General features: G+C 44.9%; 1 protein-coding gene across 1 annotated transcript in view; it reads left to right on the plus strand.

The window, feature by feature from the left end:
- Positions 1–17,812, plus strand: part of st18 (ST18 C2H2C-type zinc finger transcription factor) — a 262,573-nt gene extending 244,761 nt beyond the window's left edge. The window contains 3 exon segments of the mRNA XM_070875837.1: positions 3,095–3,198; positions 3,587–3,730; positions 17,672–17,812. Of these exon segments, the coding sequence (XP_070731938.1) occupies positions 3,095–3,198; positions 3,587–3,730; positions 17,672–17,812 (389 nt within the window).
- Positions 17,813–18,641: the final 829 nt, after the last annotated feature.

The raw sequence follows: 18,641 nt of genomic DNA on the forward strand, positions 1-18,641 counted from the left end.
CAAAAAATCTTTTATTGGAAAGTTTACAATGCACTTCCACAACAAGAACAACAACAAGAACAACAGCAAAGAAAGGCTGCACCCATCCCTCACCCACATCTTGGTGAAAGTGCACTTCCTCATAGGGTCGGTGATGGTGGTGGGGGGGTGGGGTTGGGGGCCCAGCTTGGATCTCACCAGTGGCTGGTGCGTGGAATGAAGTGGGAGTGGCATTCGAGTATCCGGCCTTTGTGCCCTTATTGCAGCAGCTAGCTCCCTCATGGCATCTGCCATTGTTTGCACACTCTCTGAAATGCCCACCCTCAGTTCCCGTCTCAGTGCTGATATTTCTCCCGACAGTGTCGCCACCTCATCACGCACCCTACTGACAATCGCCATGAGTGATCTTGTAAGGGCATTGGCCTCCTCACCCAATGAGATAACCTGATTAACATCTGATGAAGGCTGCATCTCAGGAGGGACTGGTCGACTTCTCCTTCCCCTCACCGTGGATCTGCATAGTGGCATCTGCGAGGCGCAGGCTGGGTCAGTGGGGGACTGGGTATCCCAAGATGCATTTCACCACCGACATTGGGACCTGCCACCTCGGAAGGTGTGAACCCATGGAATGTCGCCGCGGAGCTCATGGAGGTTTCTGGCAGTGTGATGCCCTGTACTATGGACTGATCCATATCACGGTCAGCATTCTCCCGTGAACACATTTCCATGGACCCCACCCCACCCCCCCCACTTGCCTTGGTCTGGAGCTCACGCATCTGGATCCTCTGGTGGATCTTCAGTATGTTCAGGATTGTCTTCTTCTGCAAAATACAACAGAACAGTTAAATGGTTGGCAGCACAGGATGGGTGGCATGAGTAGTCTCATGTGTAGCAGGCCAGTCAGCAGGTTGATTTGAAGAGTGATGATGCATTTTAATGACTCACCCTCACCCTCGCGTGTGGGTCCAGCTTGTGCAGAGCTGATTCTTTTCCTGCAGGTGCGACTCAGCAAGGCAGCAACCCTTTGTTCCAGGGCTGATAGTTGGTGCAGATTTGGTGGCCCTCCTCCTGTTCTAAGTCTTTCCCTTTTGTTGTGGACCAATTTCTGCTGCAAAGATGAAACTATAACTTTTCACACATGGTGCGCTTCTGATGGGTGGGACATATACAGATGGTCACGTTTACAATTGCAATTCCATTTAAAGATGAAGATATTACTTACACTCATTACTTGACCAACGTCCTGTCATTTCTTTTTGAACTGGCTTCCAGATAGAAACATAGCAAATGGGTGCAGGAGTAGGCCATTCGGCCCTTCGAGCCTGCACTACCATTCAATATGATCATGGCTGATCATTCACTTCAGTACCCCTTTCCTGCTTTCTCTCCATGCCCCTTGATCCCTTTAGCCGTAAGGGCCATATCTAACTCCCCCTTGAATATATCCAACAAACTGGCATCAACAACTCTCTGTGGTAGAGAATTCCACAGGTTAACAACTCTCTGAGTGAAGAAGTTTCTCCTCATCTCGGTCCTACATGGCTTACCCTTTATCCTTAGACTGTGACCCCTGGTTCTGGACTTCCCCAACATCAGGAACATTCTTCCTGCATCTAACCTGTCCAGTCCTGTCAGAATTTTATATGTATCTTTGAGATCCTCTCTCATTCTTCTAAACTCCAGTGAATACAGGCCCAGTCGATCTAGTCTCGCCTCATATATCAGTCCTGCCATCCCAGGAATCAATCTGGTGAACCTTCGCTGCACTCCCTCAATAGCAAGAATGTCCTTCCTCAGATTAGGAGACCAAAACTGAACACAATATTCAAGGTGTGGCCTCACCAAGGCCCTGTACAACTGCAGTAAGACCTCCCTGCTCCTATACTCAATTACTCTCACTATGAAGGCCAACATGCCATTTGCCTTCTTCACCGCCTGCTGTACCTGCATGCTAACTTTCAATGACTGATGTACCATGACACCCAGGCCTCGTTGCACCACATTGTACACAGTGTTAACGGGGAGCATGTGGCGGTCCAGAATTTCAGCCGGGATCCTGAGGAAAGAACGCAATTTTTGTTAGCATTTCAGCTTCCTTACAAATGGGACTCTTTGGTTTGGGTGGGGGGGGGGCCATCACCTCCTCCCGGGCCTGGTAGAGGACTAATGTTCCTCTGGCTTGTGGGGGAAAACCCGATGTAGATTAAGGGACCTACCCCTGACTACTCAAACTTCAGCGAGGTGAGTGCTGAACATAAAGGACTAGAAATTGCGTAGGCCTCCATTTGGGGCGATAACTTTTGTGGGAGCGCAAAAGTATCGCCAAGCGAAAAACATTTGATTCTGCTGTGAACTTCTGCTTTAGTGCTATAAGAGGGAAGTGGAGCACTAAATCAAGCACTACTGCATCCCCTAGGGAGTGAGGAGGCGGTGGCAGCAGAACACTGCATAATGTTCCATGCAGCGCTGCCGTCTGTACAGGCTCCTTCCCTCACTTAAAGAGAAGGGCCAGTGCAGGGTTTTCCTGCTGTCTGTGTCGGGCCACGGCAATGGCGCTACATCCATAGCAGCCCCAAGCACTCTAAGAGACTGTAGGGCTGAGCAATCAGAGCATCCAAAAAATCAAAATACAGCACACTGGGAACATAATTAAATTTTGCCCTACCTGACCACCACTGCCTTTAATTAGCGCTCCCCAAGTGCCCAGTCGAAGTGACAACATCCCCTGCAGCTGTGGTTGTTGACGCCCAGCGATGCTGCAGGGGGCAGTAGTGAATATTGCATCCGGGGCTGTAATGGGGCTCTGCGCACTGGAAGATGTCATGATCTCCGGGGCGCAAGAGATCGAGGCGATAAGTGATAGTGCCAGCGCAAAACCACCAGTGAAGTCCACAGGCGTCGGTGAATTTGCCACGCCTGGTTGGTAATCCCTGAGCCCCACATTACCGACCCTGGAGGCGCTAATAGGATACGCAACCCAGACCAATTTCTCTCCCACAGTCTGCAGTATGTAAACTAAACTTATAAGTGACCTCCAGGTAACATATGCTTTCCATAGACTCTTTGCGCCATCTATAGGTATATTCCATAAATTTCATGCCTTTATTTTCTATAGGAGCTGAAAACGATGAGGAAATCAATCATTTGGATGATGAGATTAAGGAGCTTAATGAATCAAACTTAAAAATGGAAGCAGATATGTTAAAACTCCAGACACAGGTAAACATTAGCCAGTACTGGAATTGAACATAACACCAGAAACCATTTACTGCATTTTTACAGGGACTATGGCAATGGATTATATGAAGAAATGCGTTTGGTACACTTGAGTACATTTTTCTGTGACCCAAAACAATGCTATAAAATTGATCCCTTCTTAAAATGTTTGAAATTTTTATTTCTCCATTTATCGTTCCACAGTGTTGAATAAATACTACACCTTTATAATTTAGCTGATACCCATATCAATAAATTCAACTTGGCATACATCCTCAGAACTGCAAGCATCTTAGTGCTACATTATCAGTAATAAATCAAAGCTGTATTTCTGTGAAATTTGTAAAACGCCCATTATGTAATAAAATACAAATTATTTCTAAATTTTTAGATTACTTCCATGGAGAGCAATTTGAAAACAATTGAGGAGGAGAATAAACTAATTGAGCAGCACAATGAGAGTTTGTTACAGGAATTAGCTGGTCTGAGTCAGGCCCTTATTAACAGCCTCGCTGACATCCAACTCCCACAAATGGTAAGATATCAGTTAAGTAACTGAAACTAAAATATTTTTGAACAGCATAATGACTATGAAAATGTGAGTATTTCTGACCCCTTAAATCAATTTTTTTAACTGATATGCTTTGTGATGTCATTGAGGCAATATAGACTTTTTAACTTATATATCTGCCACTCATTTTTCCCTGTAATTTTTTTTAATTATAAAAGCAAAACTAAAATAAATGATAGATCCTTTCTATATATACTGCTGTCTCAGCCACATTAATTATTGGGTGCTGCTGCTAGAATAGAATTAAACAACAATGATATTTTATGTTGCTTTTTTATTTTTGGGGGCTTAGTAATGATATTTTCTCCTCCCTTTAAGTCTCTCTGTGCCTTACCCTATTGAGGCTTCTGCCAGTGATGATTTTGAGATGGTTGCTTGATGCTGTGTGAGAGCGTATTAGGAATAGCGGGCGGAGGGCGGGGGTGTCTATGGCTCCCACACATTATACCGGCAAGTTACGGGCCTTCACTATGTGGGAAACTGGGAAATGCAAAGCCACATCAGGACCCCGAAGGAATGGAGCACCAGGACACTGTGCCACTAGGCCATTTCCACACCTGATGGCGTAATTCCTTCTGAGGATAATTATAGTGCAAAGGGGAAGTGAGTACCGCTTTATACTCATGATGATATTGTCACTAAAATTATCTGAAGGAAGAAATGTAACCCAACCTCCTCCAATCCCCGAAGTTTACCTATCACAGACACATGGAGGATGTAGGCCTCCAGTTAAGAGGTGGTTTCCACAAGCCCCAGGAAGCTCAGTTAACAAACATTCTAAGGGTTTAAAAGTAAATGGAGAGTAAAATTATGTGATTTAAAATGAGTGGTAAACCCTTTTCCCTCCGGGCGAGTTAGTTGAATTTTACTCTTACATTTTTATATGCAAATCTATAACGTTGGCTGGTGTTAGAAGTAACTTGACTTGTCATAAATCAACTGAGAAATCGATAGGCATGTACTACGTACCGGATCGTATTATTTAGCTCGGTGTAATATAAAATAGTCAGAACACAATCAATTGAAGTTTGGTTTGTGTCACCTTACAGTTCCATCTACTGGTAACAAAATGCAAGACCAACTGAAAATGAAGTAAAACATAAAAATAACTAAAAATAACTTTAAAAAAAAAAAATTTAATTGTGAGTGGTGTTACATTATTATTTTATTGAATCAGTACTTGAAAACTCTGTTTTATAATTAGGTGTTAGGTGAAATAAATGTGTGCTCAGCAGTGATTATTTCATACAGCATTGTTGATTGCTTAAGGTGACATGAAACATGAGGTCTGATTCTAAATTTTGGCAATGGGTGGTAATGTATGAGTCACCTGTTATACACCCTGGCCATTTTTCCTTTACATTGACTTTCAAGCGCATTTTAAAAGAATCTAGAGAAGAGATAGCAGAGGAACTATTACACATATTTAATCATTTGTTAGAACAATGTGTCATCACCATAGGCAGTCCCTCAAAATTGAGGAAGACTTGCTTCCACTCCAAAAATGAGTTCTCAGGTGACTGCACAGTCCAATACGGGAATTACAGTCTCTGTCACAGGTGGGACAAACAGTTGATGAAGGAAAGGGTGGGTGGGGAGTCTGGTTTGCCGCACGCTCCTTCCGCTGCCTGCTCTTGGTTTATGCATGCTCTCAGCGACGAGACTCGAGGTGTTCAGTGCCCTCCCGGATGCTCTTCCTCCACTTAGGGTGGTCTTGGGCCAGGGATTCCCAGGTGCCGGTGGGGATGTTGCACTTTATCAAGGAGACATTCAGGGCGTCCTTGAATCGTTTCCTCTGCCCACTTGGGACTCACCTGCCGTGTAGGAGTTCCAATCGAGCACTTGCTTTGGGAGCCTCGTGTCTGGCATGCAGATGATGTGGCTGCCCAATGGAGCTGGTCGAGTGTGGTCAGTGCTTCGATGTTGGGGATGTTGGCCTGACCGAGAACATTGATGTTGGTGCGTCTATCTTCCCAATGGATTTGCAGGATCTTGCGGAGGCGGCGTTGGTGGTATTTCTCCGGCGCTTTGAGGTGTCTGCTGCATGTGGGCCATGTCTGAGCCATACAGGAGGGCGGGTATCACTACAACTCTGTAGACCATAAGTTTGGTGCCAGATTTGAGGTCCTGCTCTTCAAACACTCTCTTCCTCAGGCGACCGAAAGCTGCGCTGGTGCACTGGAGGCGGTGTTGGATCTCGTCATCAATGTCTGCCCCTGCTGATAGTAGGCTCCCGAGGTATGGAAAATCATCCATGTTGTCCAAGGCCGTGCCATGGATTTTGATGACCGGGGGCAATGCTGTGTGGCGGGGTCAGTTTGGTGGAGGACTTTTGTCTTACGGATCTTTAGTGTAAGGCCCATGCTTTCGTATGCCTCGGTGAAGGTGTTGACGATGGCTTGGAGTTCAGCCTCTGAATGTGCGCAGATGCAGGCGTCATCCGCGTTCTGCAGTTCGATGACAGAGGATGGGATGACCTTGGATCTAGCCTGGAGGCGACGAAGTTTGAACAGATTCCCAATGGTTCGATAGTTCAGTTACTCCAACGGGGAGCTTGTTGAGCGTGAGATGGAGCATTGCAGTGAGGAAGATCGAGAAGAACGTTGGCGCGATGACACAGCCCTGCTTGACCCCGGTCCGGGCGTCGATTGGATCTGAGAACTTATTGCTGAGGATTTTACCTATATTTAAGAAGGGAGATAGAACATGTCCAGGGAACTATAGACCAGTCAGCTTAACATCGGTGTAGGAAAAATAATGGAATCCCTACTAAAGGAGAAAATAGAAAAACATGTAGTAACCAATAATACAATAATGCATAGTCAGCATGGTTTTCAAAAGGGAATGTGTTCCTTAACTAACCTTATTGAATAGTGTCAGCTGTGGCTCAGTTGGTAGCAACCTCTGAGTCAGAAGGTTGTGGGTTCACAGTCCCACTCCAGAGATTGAGAACAAAAATCTAGGCTGACACTCCAGTGCAGTACTGAGGGAGTGCTGCACTGTCAGAGGTGCTGTCTTTCAGATGAGATGTTAAACTCAGGTGAACATAAAAGATCCCATGGTACTGTTTTGAAGAAGAGCAGAGGGATTATCCCCGGTGTCCTGGCCAATATTTATCCCTCAATCAACATCACAAAAACACATTATCTGGTCATTATCGTATTGCTGTTTGTGGGCGCTTACTGTGAGCATATTGGCTTCCACGTCTCCTACATTACAACAGTGACTACACTTCAAAAAGTACTTTATTGGCTGTAAAGTGCTTTGGGATGTCCAGTGGTCATGAAAGGCACTATATAAATGCAACTCTTTATTTTTTCTTTGAAAAGGTAACAGTGAAAGTTTGCAAGGGTAATGCAGTAGATATAATTTATCTAGATTTCCAAAAGGCCACACTTGAAAAGAGAAGACTGAGGGCTGACCAAATAGAGATCATTAAAATTATGAAAGGTTTTGATAGAGTAGATATTGAGAAAATGTTTCCACTTGGGGGGGGGGGGGGGGGAAGAACAAAACTAAGGGCCATGAATATAAGATAGTAACTAAGAAATCAAACAGGGAATTCAGAAGACACTTCTTAACCCAGAGAGTGGTGAGAATGTAGAACTCGCTACCATAGGGAGTGGTTAAGATGAATAGTATAAATGCTTTTAAGGGAAGGCTAGAAAAGCATTTGAGGGAGAAGTTAATAGAGGGTTATATTGAAGAGTTAAATGGGAAAGAGTGGAAGGAGGCTCAAGTGGAACATATACGGCGGCATGGACTGGTTGGGCCGAATGGCCTGTTTCTGTGCTGTGCATTCTATGTAATTCTATGTAAGACTGAGTGGATAGATTTTTGTTAGGTAAGTGTATCAATGGATACTGAGCAAAGGTGGCTAAAATGGAGTTGAGATACAGATTAGTCATGATCCAAGGAAGGTGCAATAAGCTGAAATTGCTGAATGGTCTATCATTTTCCTTCGTTCAATGGAAAGGAATATCAGGGGCGGTTGATCCATTACCATCTGTTTTCCGTCACCGCTGAAAGTTAAAGTCAGCCCTCTGGCGTTTGGAACCTGAATGGATGTTTATGATGTTTGCATCATTAACGCTGTTAGTTGGATTCTAGTCAAACTTCTATTTGTTCTTCTCACTCCAGTCACACAAAATCATTAACTTACAACCTCCTGTAGCATAGGGAGGAAACAAATCCAGGCCCTTCTCCCATGTCTCTGGCAAATTTGTTAAGAATTGGTCCATTTTACGAACACACTGAGGAGACTGGTTACAAATCTGAATCAGAAGTGAGCATAATGATTTTTGGCTGCTTACCAGGGCTATGATTGTACTTTGGAATTAGCTGAGGAAACAAGCACCAATTCACGTCTTCATAAAAAAAGTTTGGGCCAAGATGCCTTGACTTTTCTAATGGCAGTTGGAGCATGGCCTGTGGTGAGGAAATTTAGACATCCTCCCTTAATAAACCATGGTTAATTCATGAAAGAAAGAAGTAACTCACTAAGGAAGCTCACAAACTTCCCATAGATACAGCAGGTGGTTATTAGGTTGGTTTAAGCAATTTTATACAGATAGTATATCAGTGGTGGCAGGCGCACAATCTTCCTATTGCTAACAATACACTATAATATAAACAAAGTGAGTCTCCTGTCACCAATGGCTGACTATTCTTGAATATCAAAAAAAGACATCGGAGGCATGGAGCAACAACAACAAGGGAGAATCAGTGGATGTGGTGTATTTGGACTTTCAAAAGGCTTTTGACAAGGTCCCACACAAGAGATTAGTGTGCAAAATTAAAGCACATGGTATTGGGGGCAATGTATTGACGTGGATAGAGAACTGGTTGGCAGACAGGAAGCAGAGAGTCGGAATAAATGGGTCCTTTTCAGAATGGCAGGCAGTGAACATTGGGGTGCTGCAGGGTTCAGTGCTGGGACTCCAGCTATTTACAAGATACATCAATGATTTAGATGAAGGAATTGAATGTAATATCTCCAAGTTTGCAGATGACACTAAGCTGGATGGCGGTGTGAGCTGTGAGGAGGATGCTAAGAGACTGCAGGGTGACTTGGACAAGTTAGGTGAGTGGGAAAATGCATGGCAGATGCAGTATAATGTGGATAAATATCCACTTTGGTGGCAAAAACAGGAAGACACAATATTATCTGAATGGTGACAGATTAGGAAAAGGGGAGGTGCAACGAGACCTGGGTGTCATGGTACATCAGTCATTGAAGTTTGGCATGCAGGTTCAGCAGGCGGTGAAGAAAGCAAATGGCATGTTGGCCTTCATAGCTAGAGGATTTGAGTATAGGAGCAGGGAGGTCTTACTGCAGTTGTACAGAGCCTTGGTGAGGTCACACCTGGAATATTGTGTTCAGTTTTGGTCCCCTAATCTGAGGAAGAACATTCTTGCTATTGAGGGAGTACAGCGAAGATTCACCAGATTGATTCCCGGGATGGCAGGACTGACATATGAGGAGAGACTGGATCAACTGGGCTTGTATCCACTGGAGTTTAGAAGACTGAGCGGGGATCTCATAGAAACATATAAAACTCTGACGGGATTGGACAGGTTAGAGGCAGATAGAATGTTCCCGTTGTTGGGGAGTTCCAGAACCAGGGGTCACAGTCTAAGAATAAAGGGTAAGCCATTTAGGGCCGAGATGAGGAGAAACTTCTTCATTCAGAGAATGGTTAACCTGTGGAATTCTCGGCCGCAGAAAGTTGTTGAAGCCAGTTCAAAAGGGAGTTAAATATGGCCCTTATGCCCAAAGGATCAAAGGGTATGGAGAGAAAGCAGGAAAGGGGTACTGAGGTTGAATGATCAGTCATGATCTTATTGAATGGCGGTGCAGGCTCGAAGGGCTGAATGGCCTGCTCCTGCACCTAGTTTCTATGGGCCCAAGTTTCCACAGGATAAAAAACGGGCGCCCCTCCGAGCTGGGCGCCCATTTTTTGGGCCTAAAACATCGCCAGAAAAAAAACGCACTATTCTCGAGCGCTTTGCAGCTCCTTGTCTGTTTGGCGCGGCGCCCAGGGGGGCGGAGCCTACACTCGCGCCGATTTTGTAAGTGGGAGGGGGCGGGTACTATTTAAATTAGTTTTTTTCCTGCCGGCAACGCTGCGCGTGCGCGTTGGAGCGTTCGCGCATGCTCAGTATGAAAAAACCATTGGCACTCGGCCATTTTTGTAGTTCTTTGTAGCTGTTTAATTTTTGAAAATGTTTTAATAAAACCACATTGCCATCAGCACATCAGCACTGAGGCTACCCTTCTCACTGTCTCCTTCCCCTCCCTCCCCTCCGTGGCAACAAGCCGCTATCTCCTTCCCCTCCCTCCCCTGCGCGACAACAAGCCGCTGTCTCCTTCCCCTCCCTCCCCTGCGCGGCAACAAGCCGCTGTCTCCTTCCCCTCCCTCCCCCCCCTCCACGGCAACAAGCCGCTGTCTCCTTCCCCTCCCTCCCCTGCGCGGCAACAAACGGTGGTTTCCTTCGAACGATGGCTGAAGCACTTTCACACAGGTAGGAAGATGGTTTATTTAATCTTTTCTTTGCTTATAAATGTTTATTCAGGTTGGATTTATTTGTATAATATTTGTAGAAGTATAAATAAGGATTGATTGTAGAATTTAATGAGTTCCCTCCCCCCCCCCCTCCCCCCCCCCTCCCCCCCACCTCGTTCTGGATGCCTAATTTGTAACCTGCGCCTGATTTTTTAATGTGTATAACAGGTTTTTTCAGTTCTACAAAAATCTTCACTTGCTCCATTCTACTTTAGTTTGGAGTATGTTTTCACTGTGGAAACTTTGAAATCAGGCGTCAGTGGCCGGACACGCCCACTTTTGAAGAAAAAATTCTGTTCTAAAGTAGAACTGTTCTACCTGACTTGAACTGCAGAAAAAAAAATGTGGAGAATTGCGATTTCTAAGATAGTCCGTTCTCCACCAGTTGCTCCTAAAAATCAGGCGCAAATCATATGGAAACTTGGGCCCTATGTTTCTATGTTTCTAACAACTTGCATTTATATAGCGCATTTAACATAGTAAAATGTTCCAAGGCGCTTCACAGAAGCGATATCAAACAAAATTTGACACCATAAGAACATAAAAATTAGGAGTAGGAGTAGGCCATATGGCCAATTCAGCAGCCGGGGCGAGACATCCACACAGGGCGCAGGAAGTAAACCGCCTAAGCAGGTTATCGCCCCCAATCAGGGAGCAGGGCAATTTCAACCCCCTTACTCTTGTACTCCAATCCCCTTGCCATAAATGTCAACATGCTATTTGATTTCCTAATTGCTTATTGTACCTGCATGCTAATTTTCTGTGTTTCATGTACAAGGACACCTATTTCTCTCTGAACACCATCATTTAATAGCTTTTCAGTTTTTAAAAAATATTCTGTTTTTCTATTCTTCACGCCAAAGAGAATAACCTCACGTTTCCCCATATTTAATCCATCTTATCTGCCACTCATTTAACTAGTCTATGTCTTTTTGCAGGGTCCTTTTGTTCTCCTCACAGCTGACTTTCCCACCTAGCCCTGTATCATCAGTAAACTTGGATACATTACACTCCAAGTCATTAATATAGATTGTAAATAGCTGAGTCCCAAGCACTGATCGTTGCGGCACCCCACTAGTTACAACCTGCCAACCTGAAAATGACCCATTTATCCCTACTCTCTGTTTTCTGTCCATTAACCAATCCTGTGTCCATGATACTATATTACCCCTAATCTTGCATATCTTGCATAGCAACCTTTTATTTGGCACCATGTCGAATGTGTTTTGGAAATTCAAATATACAACATCCACTGGTTCCCCTTCATCAACCCTACTAATTACATCCTCAAAAAACTCCAATAAATTTGGCAGACATGATTTATGCAGCAACGTTGTGGGTTTCCATTTAACCAGTGCCATCCTGAAGCCCCAGTAACACTATAATAATGTCCATGTTAATATTAGATGGAAGGTAATATAGGGGGAAGATTTATTTTGTGGACTAGGTGTGGCAAAATCGTAAATGCATTGATAAAGAACAAGTTTATGATCTTTTTACAACTAAAATGCATGGAAATCTTCATACTTTGTTGGTAAGCTGTTCATTAAAATTATTCAAGACAGAGATCGATAGATTTTTGAATATTAAGGAAATCAAAGGATATGGGGATAGTGCAGTAAAGTGGAGTTGAGCAGAAGATCAGCCATGATCTTATTGAATGGTGGAGCAGGCTCGAGGGGCTGAATGGGCTACTCCTGCTCTTAATTCTTATGGGCTCAATTTTCCCAGGTCATTTGCGCCATTTTTTTGGCTCATTTAGTTTTTCAAAGTTTGACCCTGCGATCTACGCCAGTGTAACTGAGTTAGTTACGATTTTTCTAGGTGAGCTTTTTGTTACGTCATAGGGGGCCTCATGTCTTCGCCGGTTTTCATAATGTTTTGCAGTTTGGCCAAAGCATTTCCTCTTGTCGGCGTGTCTGGCCACTGCCGACCGAGTGGAAGCCTTCTGCACTGAGCCCGGGGAGCAAGGTCCTGATTGGAAGGCTTCTGAAGGCTGCAATGAGATTGGGGGAGGAGGGGAGGATAGAGAGAGGGAAGTGCCGATCGGAAGGCATATGCACACTGAGCCCAGAGAGGAAGGTTCCGTTCGGAAGGTTTCTGAAGACTGCAATGTGTTTGGGGGAGATGCGGGTGGGCGGGGGAAGGAAAAGTCACAAGACTGCAATGAGTTGGGGGGTGGGGGGGCGATGGGAGAAGGGGAGAAGTCACAAGACTGCAATGAGTTGGTGGGGGCGGGGGGTGGGAGGAGAAGTCACCAGACCTCGGTGTGCTCCATCCATACAGACCTTGGTGAGAGAGAACAAAGAACCTGTCCTACCTGCCCTCCTGCCGTTTTGAGCTTCTTGCAAAGGTAAAATTGAACTATGGGGGCAATACTGACAATGCATACATTGTGTGAGCCTTCTGCATGAGGGTGCTACATAGGAGACAATTGATTCAATGTCATCGCATGAGGAATATCAGAGCCCGTAGGGTGCTGGGGAGGAGGCCTTCCCCACGTCGGGTATATCATAAGGCATTCATAACTGCACCTGAGCGATGTAAACTGTCAGAAGGCTGCATTTCCACAAAGAAGTTGTAACTGAGATCTGTGAGTTGGTGAAAGCAGACCGGCATCATAGAAACATCAGGAGGACTGTTTTGTCAGTTGAAGTGAAGGTTACAGCTGCACTTTCATTCTATGCCTCCTAATCGTTTCAAGCTACGACTAGGGATGTGTGTGCCATTTTTCAACATGCAACGCTTGACTGCATTCGGCAGGTGACAGCTGCACCATATACCCGGAGGAATGATTAGATAAAGTTTCCCATGACTGCCCAGGCAAAGTGTGACAGGGCTGTGGGCTTCTCCAGGATTTCTAGCTTCCCAAAAGTACAGGGCTGCATTAATTGTACCCACATCGCCTTGCGAGCACCTTTGGAGGATTCCAAGATGCACAGGAACAGAAAAGGCTTCCCTCCATTAATGTACAGCTCGTGTGTGACGACATGCATCATATCATGTCAGTCGATGCAAGATACCCTGGGAGCACCTATGATGCGTTCATGCTACACGAGAGTGTAATATCAGACATTTGCATCAGCAGCCAGAAGGGCAGAACTGGCTACTGGGAGACAAAGGGTACGGCCTCGCCACCTGGCTCATGATGCCCCTACGCGTAACCCAGATGGAAACAGACCGTCAATACAACATGTTGCACATTGCGATGCACAGCGTAATAGAGAGTACCATTGGCATCTTGAAACAGCGTTTCCGATGCCTGGACCATTCCAGAGGCTACTTGCTGTACTCCCCTGAGATTGTCGGTCAGTTCACTGTTGTGTGCTGCATGCTGCATAACTTAGCCATCATGAGGCAGCAGCAGCTGATAGAAGACCCATCTGCGATGAGAGTGGCTGATGATAATGATGAGGAAGATGCAGATGATGAGCTGGAGGATGGAGACGGGGACAAGGAAGCCATGCAACTACCTGAACCCGGAGCATGATGGTGGAGGATGGCGGGCCGTCATGCCCCTTTAACGATTGCTCAAGCCTTGCGCCAGCAGTTCATCCGTGAACGCTTTGCTGCCTGAAGGCTCAGCGACAACTATTCCACATGGACCATGTTTACTGTTTGGACCTGTTCTGTAGTGTTGTGTTGTGTTAATGGAACAAATGATGGAAATTATTCTTGGTTACTTCAACAGTTGTGTTAATAATGGAACAAATAATGGAAATGATTCATATTTCATGCAAAATATATTTTATTGAAAAGTTTAACAAACAGTTCTTTGTACTTAACTTAACTTTAATAAAATTATTCTTGTATCAAACTTTAAAGTTTTCAGTTATGATCACTTAAAAACTTTAAGATCACTTACTAACTTTTAAACTTATAAATCTACATAACTTACAAAAACCTTTTAATTTGCGAGCAATAGTTACAACAGTAACAATAATAACAATAACAACAGCAACAACAACAACAGCAACAGCAACAGCAGCAAAGAATGGCTGCACCCATCTCTCTTCCACCTTATTCTAGGACCGCCTGCCGCACTTGTTCTTGGTGACTCCATCACCCCTGCCTGCAGGGGGTGGCGTAGTGTTTCTGGGGTTGGTACCAAGCTTATTCTTTCTAAGATTTCGGGTAGTGTGCACCTGTTGGAGGGGGGTGGGCGCGGCAGACGACAATGTGGAGGGCCCAAGCGGCAATGTGGAGGGCCCGGCTTGGGGCTCTTCAGAGGTTGATGTGGGGATTGAAGTGGGAATGGCAGTTGATTCAGTCAATGGGAGCGAGGTCTGGGCGTGTTCCCTTATTGTAGCAGCGAACTCCAACATGCCGTCCCTCATGAGCCCTGACAGTGTCTCAACGACCTACAACATTCCCTCCCTCATGTTGAGCAAAACTGTCTCAACTACCTGTGACATTCCCTCCTTCATGTTCAGTGATAGTGTTTGCACCATCTCTGACATTCCCTCCCTGATGTTCACTGACAGCGTATCACCTAGCTGGAACATTCCCTCCCTCATGGTCACTGACATTGTTCCCATTTCTCGTGAGATTGCTGTTACTTCTCCCGACAGTCCCGCTACTTCATCACAAACCCCACTGATGGTGTTCAGGAGTGATCAAGTAAGGTTATTGCTCTCCCCACTCATTGCCATCTTCTGAATCACATCTGTTAGATCCTGCACCTCAGGCGAGCGCTGTCCAGCTCTCCTTCCCCTCCTCCCCACAGGTGTGGCTCGCACCACACCACTGGGCTCCGCAGTGGGACAGTGGGGCCCTGGGTGTGCCCTGCTGTAACACGCCATTGGGACCTGCAGCCTCGGACATTCGGAAACCATGGAATGTCCCACCAGCACTCAAACCACTAGTCAGGGAAGGGGCTGTCACCGTAATGAGTGGCACCTCCCCCAAATTCAGTAAAACAGCGGGGGCTTCATCCAGCTCCATCCCCTCCCCCTCACCCTCACCCCCATGATCTTGGTCTGGAGGGTTGGATTCGAAGATGTTATCCTGTTCAGGCTGATCCTCATCTGAATTTTCTTCTACATCATCAGGGTCAGCCTCAAGTTCTGAAAATTATAACAGAACATAGACAAATGGTTTGCAGCAAAGGAGGGGGCAGGATGGCATGAGTAGGCTCACACAGCACAGGCAGCAGGCTAATTTGAAGGATCACGATGAATGATAGCACATTGCATCAACCTAGGCGTTGCTGACGGAGACATCCCCAGGAACCGAAGCATAGCTAGCCCGCATAATACTTAACATTTAGCAAAGCCAGACTGTGAAATTTGTAGGACTTATCCTCTCCCTTGAGTGTGGGCCAGCTTGTGCAGTGGTGGTTGCTTTTCTCCAGGCAGAACCCATCAAAGCAGTGATCCTCTCTTCCAAGGGTGTCAGTGGCTGCAGATTTGCTGGGCCTGCTTCTGTTCGGGTTCTTTCTCATTTGTTGTGTGCCACATTCCTCTGCAAAGATGAAAACTTTAGAGAGGGTGTCTTTCTGCTGGGTTGGGACATATACAGCTGGCCCCATTTACAATTGCAATTGCATTGAATAACTGAAAATATTACTTACACTAACTACTTGACCAAGGTCCTGCCACTTCTTTTTACACTGACCTCCAGATCTCATGGTGATCACCATTGCGCAGAAATCTTCTGCAACTTGGTTCCAGCGTTTCTTCATTTCCTTGGTGGAACTTTTATGTGACCTCTGCTGGTGTGCAGCTCTTGGCATTTGTTCTCAATCACAGTAACTAGTGCCTCCACTTCATCCTGTAAGAAATTCTTGGTCCTTGCACCGCGTTGCATCTTGTATTGCTGCAGCTGTGATTTTTCCAATGCTCTCACACAGCACTCCTTTTCACACACAACTGGCTCTTTAAAATGACCGATTGCCAACTCGGAGCTGTACTGCGCATGCGCGTCCATTGTAACGACGTCAAAAACGTCACTTTTTTTGTTGCGCATGCGCAGAAGGTGCAGCATCATTTTTTTGGCGCAGACAGCAGGCTCCACCCTCCGAGGTGACTGGACACGCTGCGCGGCACCAAATTCGAATTATAGATCGGGGAAACTTTGGCAAAATATTTCCGGTGCATTTCTGGCCTAGGAAAATGGGCATAACTCTGGCAATACACCAGAAAATGGGCTTGGGAAAATTGAGCCCAATGTTCTTATGTTCTTAGTAGAAGAGTGGCTCTCAATCAATATAACTCAGGGTTACTCTTTAAAATCTGTTGAGGGTCACAATCTCAATATCTATTTATCTGTAATTATAAACCAGAGGGTCCCCTGCAAATATTAACACAGTCCTGGGATCCCCCTGTGCTAACTTTCAAAAGATAATGGTTGGCAACTTCCTCAGAGCTGCTTCTGCTCTGCCAACGTAATTTCCAGTGAAGTTATGGCAGCAGGACGGGGCAGTGCCGAGAAAATTCCCATTAATGTTAGCTAATCAAAGGAAAATAGCACTATCATTACAGAAAATGGCCCTGAATTTCTATTGGAGGTCTCCTGATTTCACGCCATAACTTTGGCATGAAATTGGCAAATCCTCAAAGAAATGGCATAAACATTTGCCATTTCTCGGGGTGCTGGGGGAGGGATTCTGCCAATCCTATCTGCAGAAATTCAGACCAATGTGTTTTATTCGCATATTGCAACAGAAATAACACACTAACAATACAGCAACTGCAGAAATCTGGTGACCTCACAGACCCGCTGGTGTCCCACTGTGGACCTTTGAGGATCCAGGAAATCCAGTTTGATAATCTGTGGTATAAGCATATGACACTCATCTCCAGCAACATCCTGATGCTGGTGTGCTGTCAATGGAGGCCCTGCAGTAAATGGAACAGTGCATCTGTCCTGGTGTAATTAGTGATCGTAACTATCTTTTCTTCAGCATCTTTGTAACTCAAAAACAGGTTGACAAAGAACCTGGATCAGTCAAAAGAAAAATCCCTATGGTTAGCACCCACTGTGAGGATTAATTCTGCTGTTTACTGGAGAGATGCACCAGAAATTAAGAAAAATAAAGAACGAAAAGCACTTACAAATGGCAGCTATTTCTGAGAAGAATGCTTTATTTTTGCTCAATGAGCTGCAAAACTTGTGGCTGCAGCAATGAGTAATCTTCTTTTAGACTCATAACCCCAGGTTAGATTGTACATCCTCATATGAGTAAGCAGCAATCAAATTGCTTCTGAAATGCACCACACTTTTATGTCAATTCAAATGCTACTTTTTAATTTTAAAGAAATCTTTTTTTTTATTTTAGCACGATGCCTTTAATCATGAATTGTATATTAATTAAATTAAATGTGAATTTTTCACTTAGGAGCCAATCAGCGAACAGAATTTTGATTTGTATGTGAACACTCTGACTGACATGTACAGCAGTTTGGAGAGGAATTACACACCCGAAAGCAAGGCCCTTCTGGAAAGCATAAAACAAGCAGTAAAGGGTATCCAGGTGTGAAACTTGTCCGCGTCAGTTTCCTGGTGCCGCTTCTGTAAATGCTAATGACATTTTTTTATTCATAGGCCGTACACTTCAGCTTCAAGTGTTTGTCGCACATGTGTTAGTCGCATGTCTTAGGAAATGCAAAAACCATATTTACAAGAGCCACATCGCAAGACGAAACAGTATCCCTTCTTTATGGGCTGCAACACAAAGGTATCATAAACAAAAGCTAGATAATATATATACATTGAAGCATCATAAAACATTGCTGTTTGTCAATGCTCTGAGATGATGTCACAGAAAACAAATTAGAGGCTAATTTCTGTAGTATAACTATCTTGTTACTCACAAAAAAGCGGCCTTGAAATTATGCAGTGATAGCATATGAAGACTTAACATGTTCACCTAAAATGCTCGTCATAGAATCATAGAATCATAGAAGTTTACGGCACAGAAGGAGACCATTTCGGCCCATCGTGTCCGCGCCGGCCAACAAGAGGCTTTCCAGCCGAATCTCACTTTCCAGCTCCAGGTCTGTAACCCTACAGGTTATGACACTTCAAGTGCACATCTAACACTTCTTAAATGTGATGAGGGTTTCTGCCTCTACAATCTAAAATAAATGGATTTCACACCTCTGCTAAAATAGCAGAGGGAGGAATTACAGACAAACAGATTAGGTGTTCATTCGTTAGGATCCAACTGCATGATTTCAGGGCGAACATGTTTAAAATATCTTCAACTGTGTGCATCATGTGCGATAAGTAAAGGAGAATGTTGTGTAGTGCTGATTTTTAATAGTTTTCATATCTGGCCCATGTAGGTCTATGATGGGACACTGACT

The sequence above is a fragment of the Pristiophorus japonicus genome, chromosome 1, assembly GCF_044704955.1.
Source record: "Pristiophorus japonicus isolate sPriJap1 chromosome 1, sPriJap1.hap1, whole genome shotgun sequence".
Taxonomy (NCBI): domain Eukaryota; kingdom Metazoa; phylum Chordata; class Chondrichthyes; family Pristiophoridae; genus Pristiophorus; species Pristiophorus japonicus.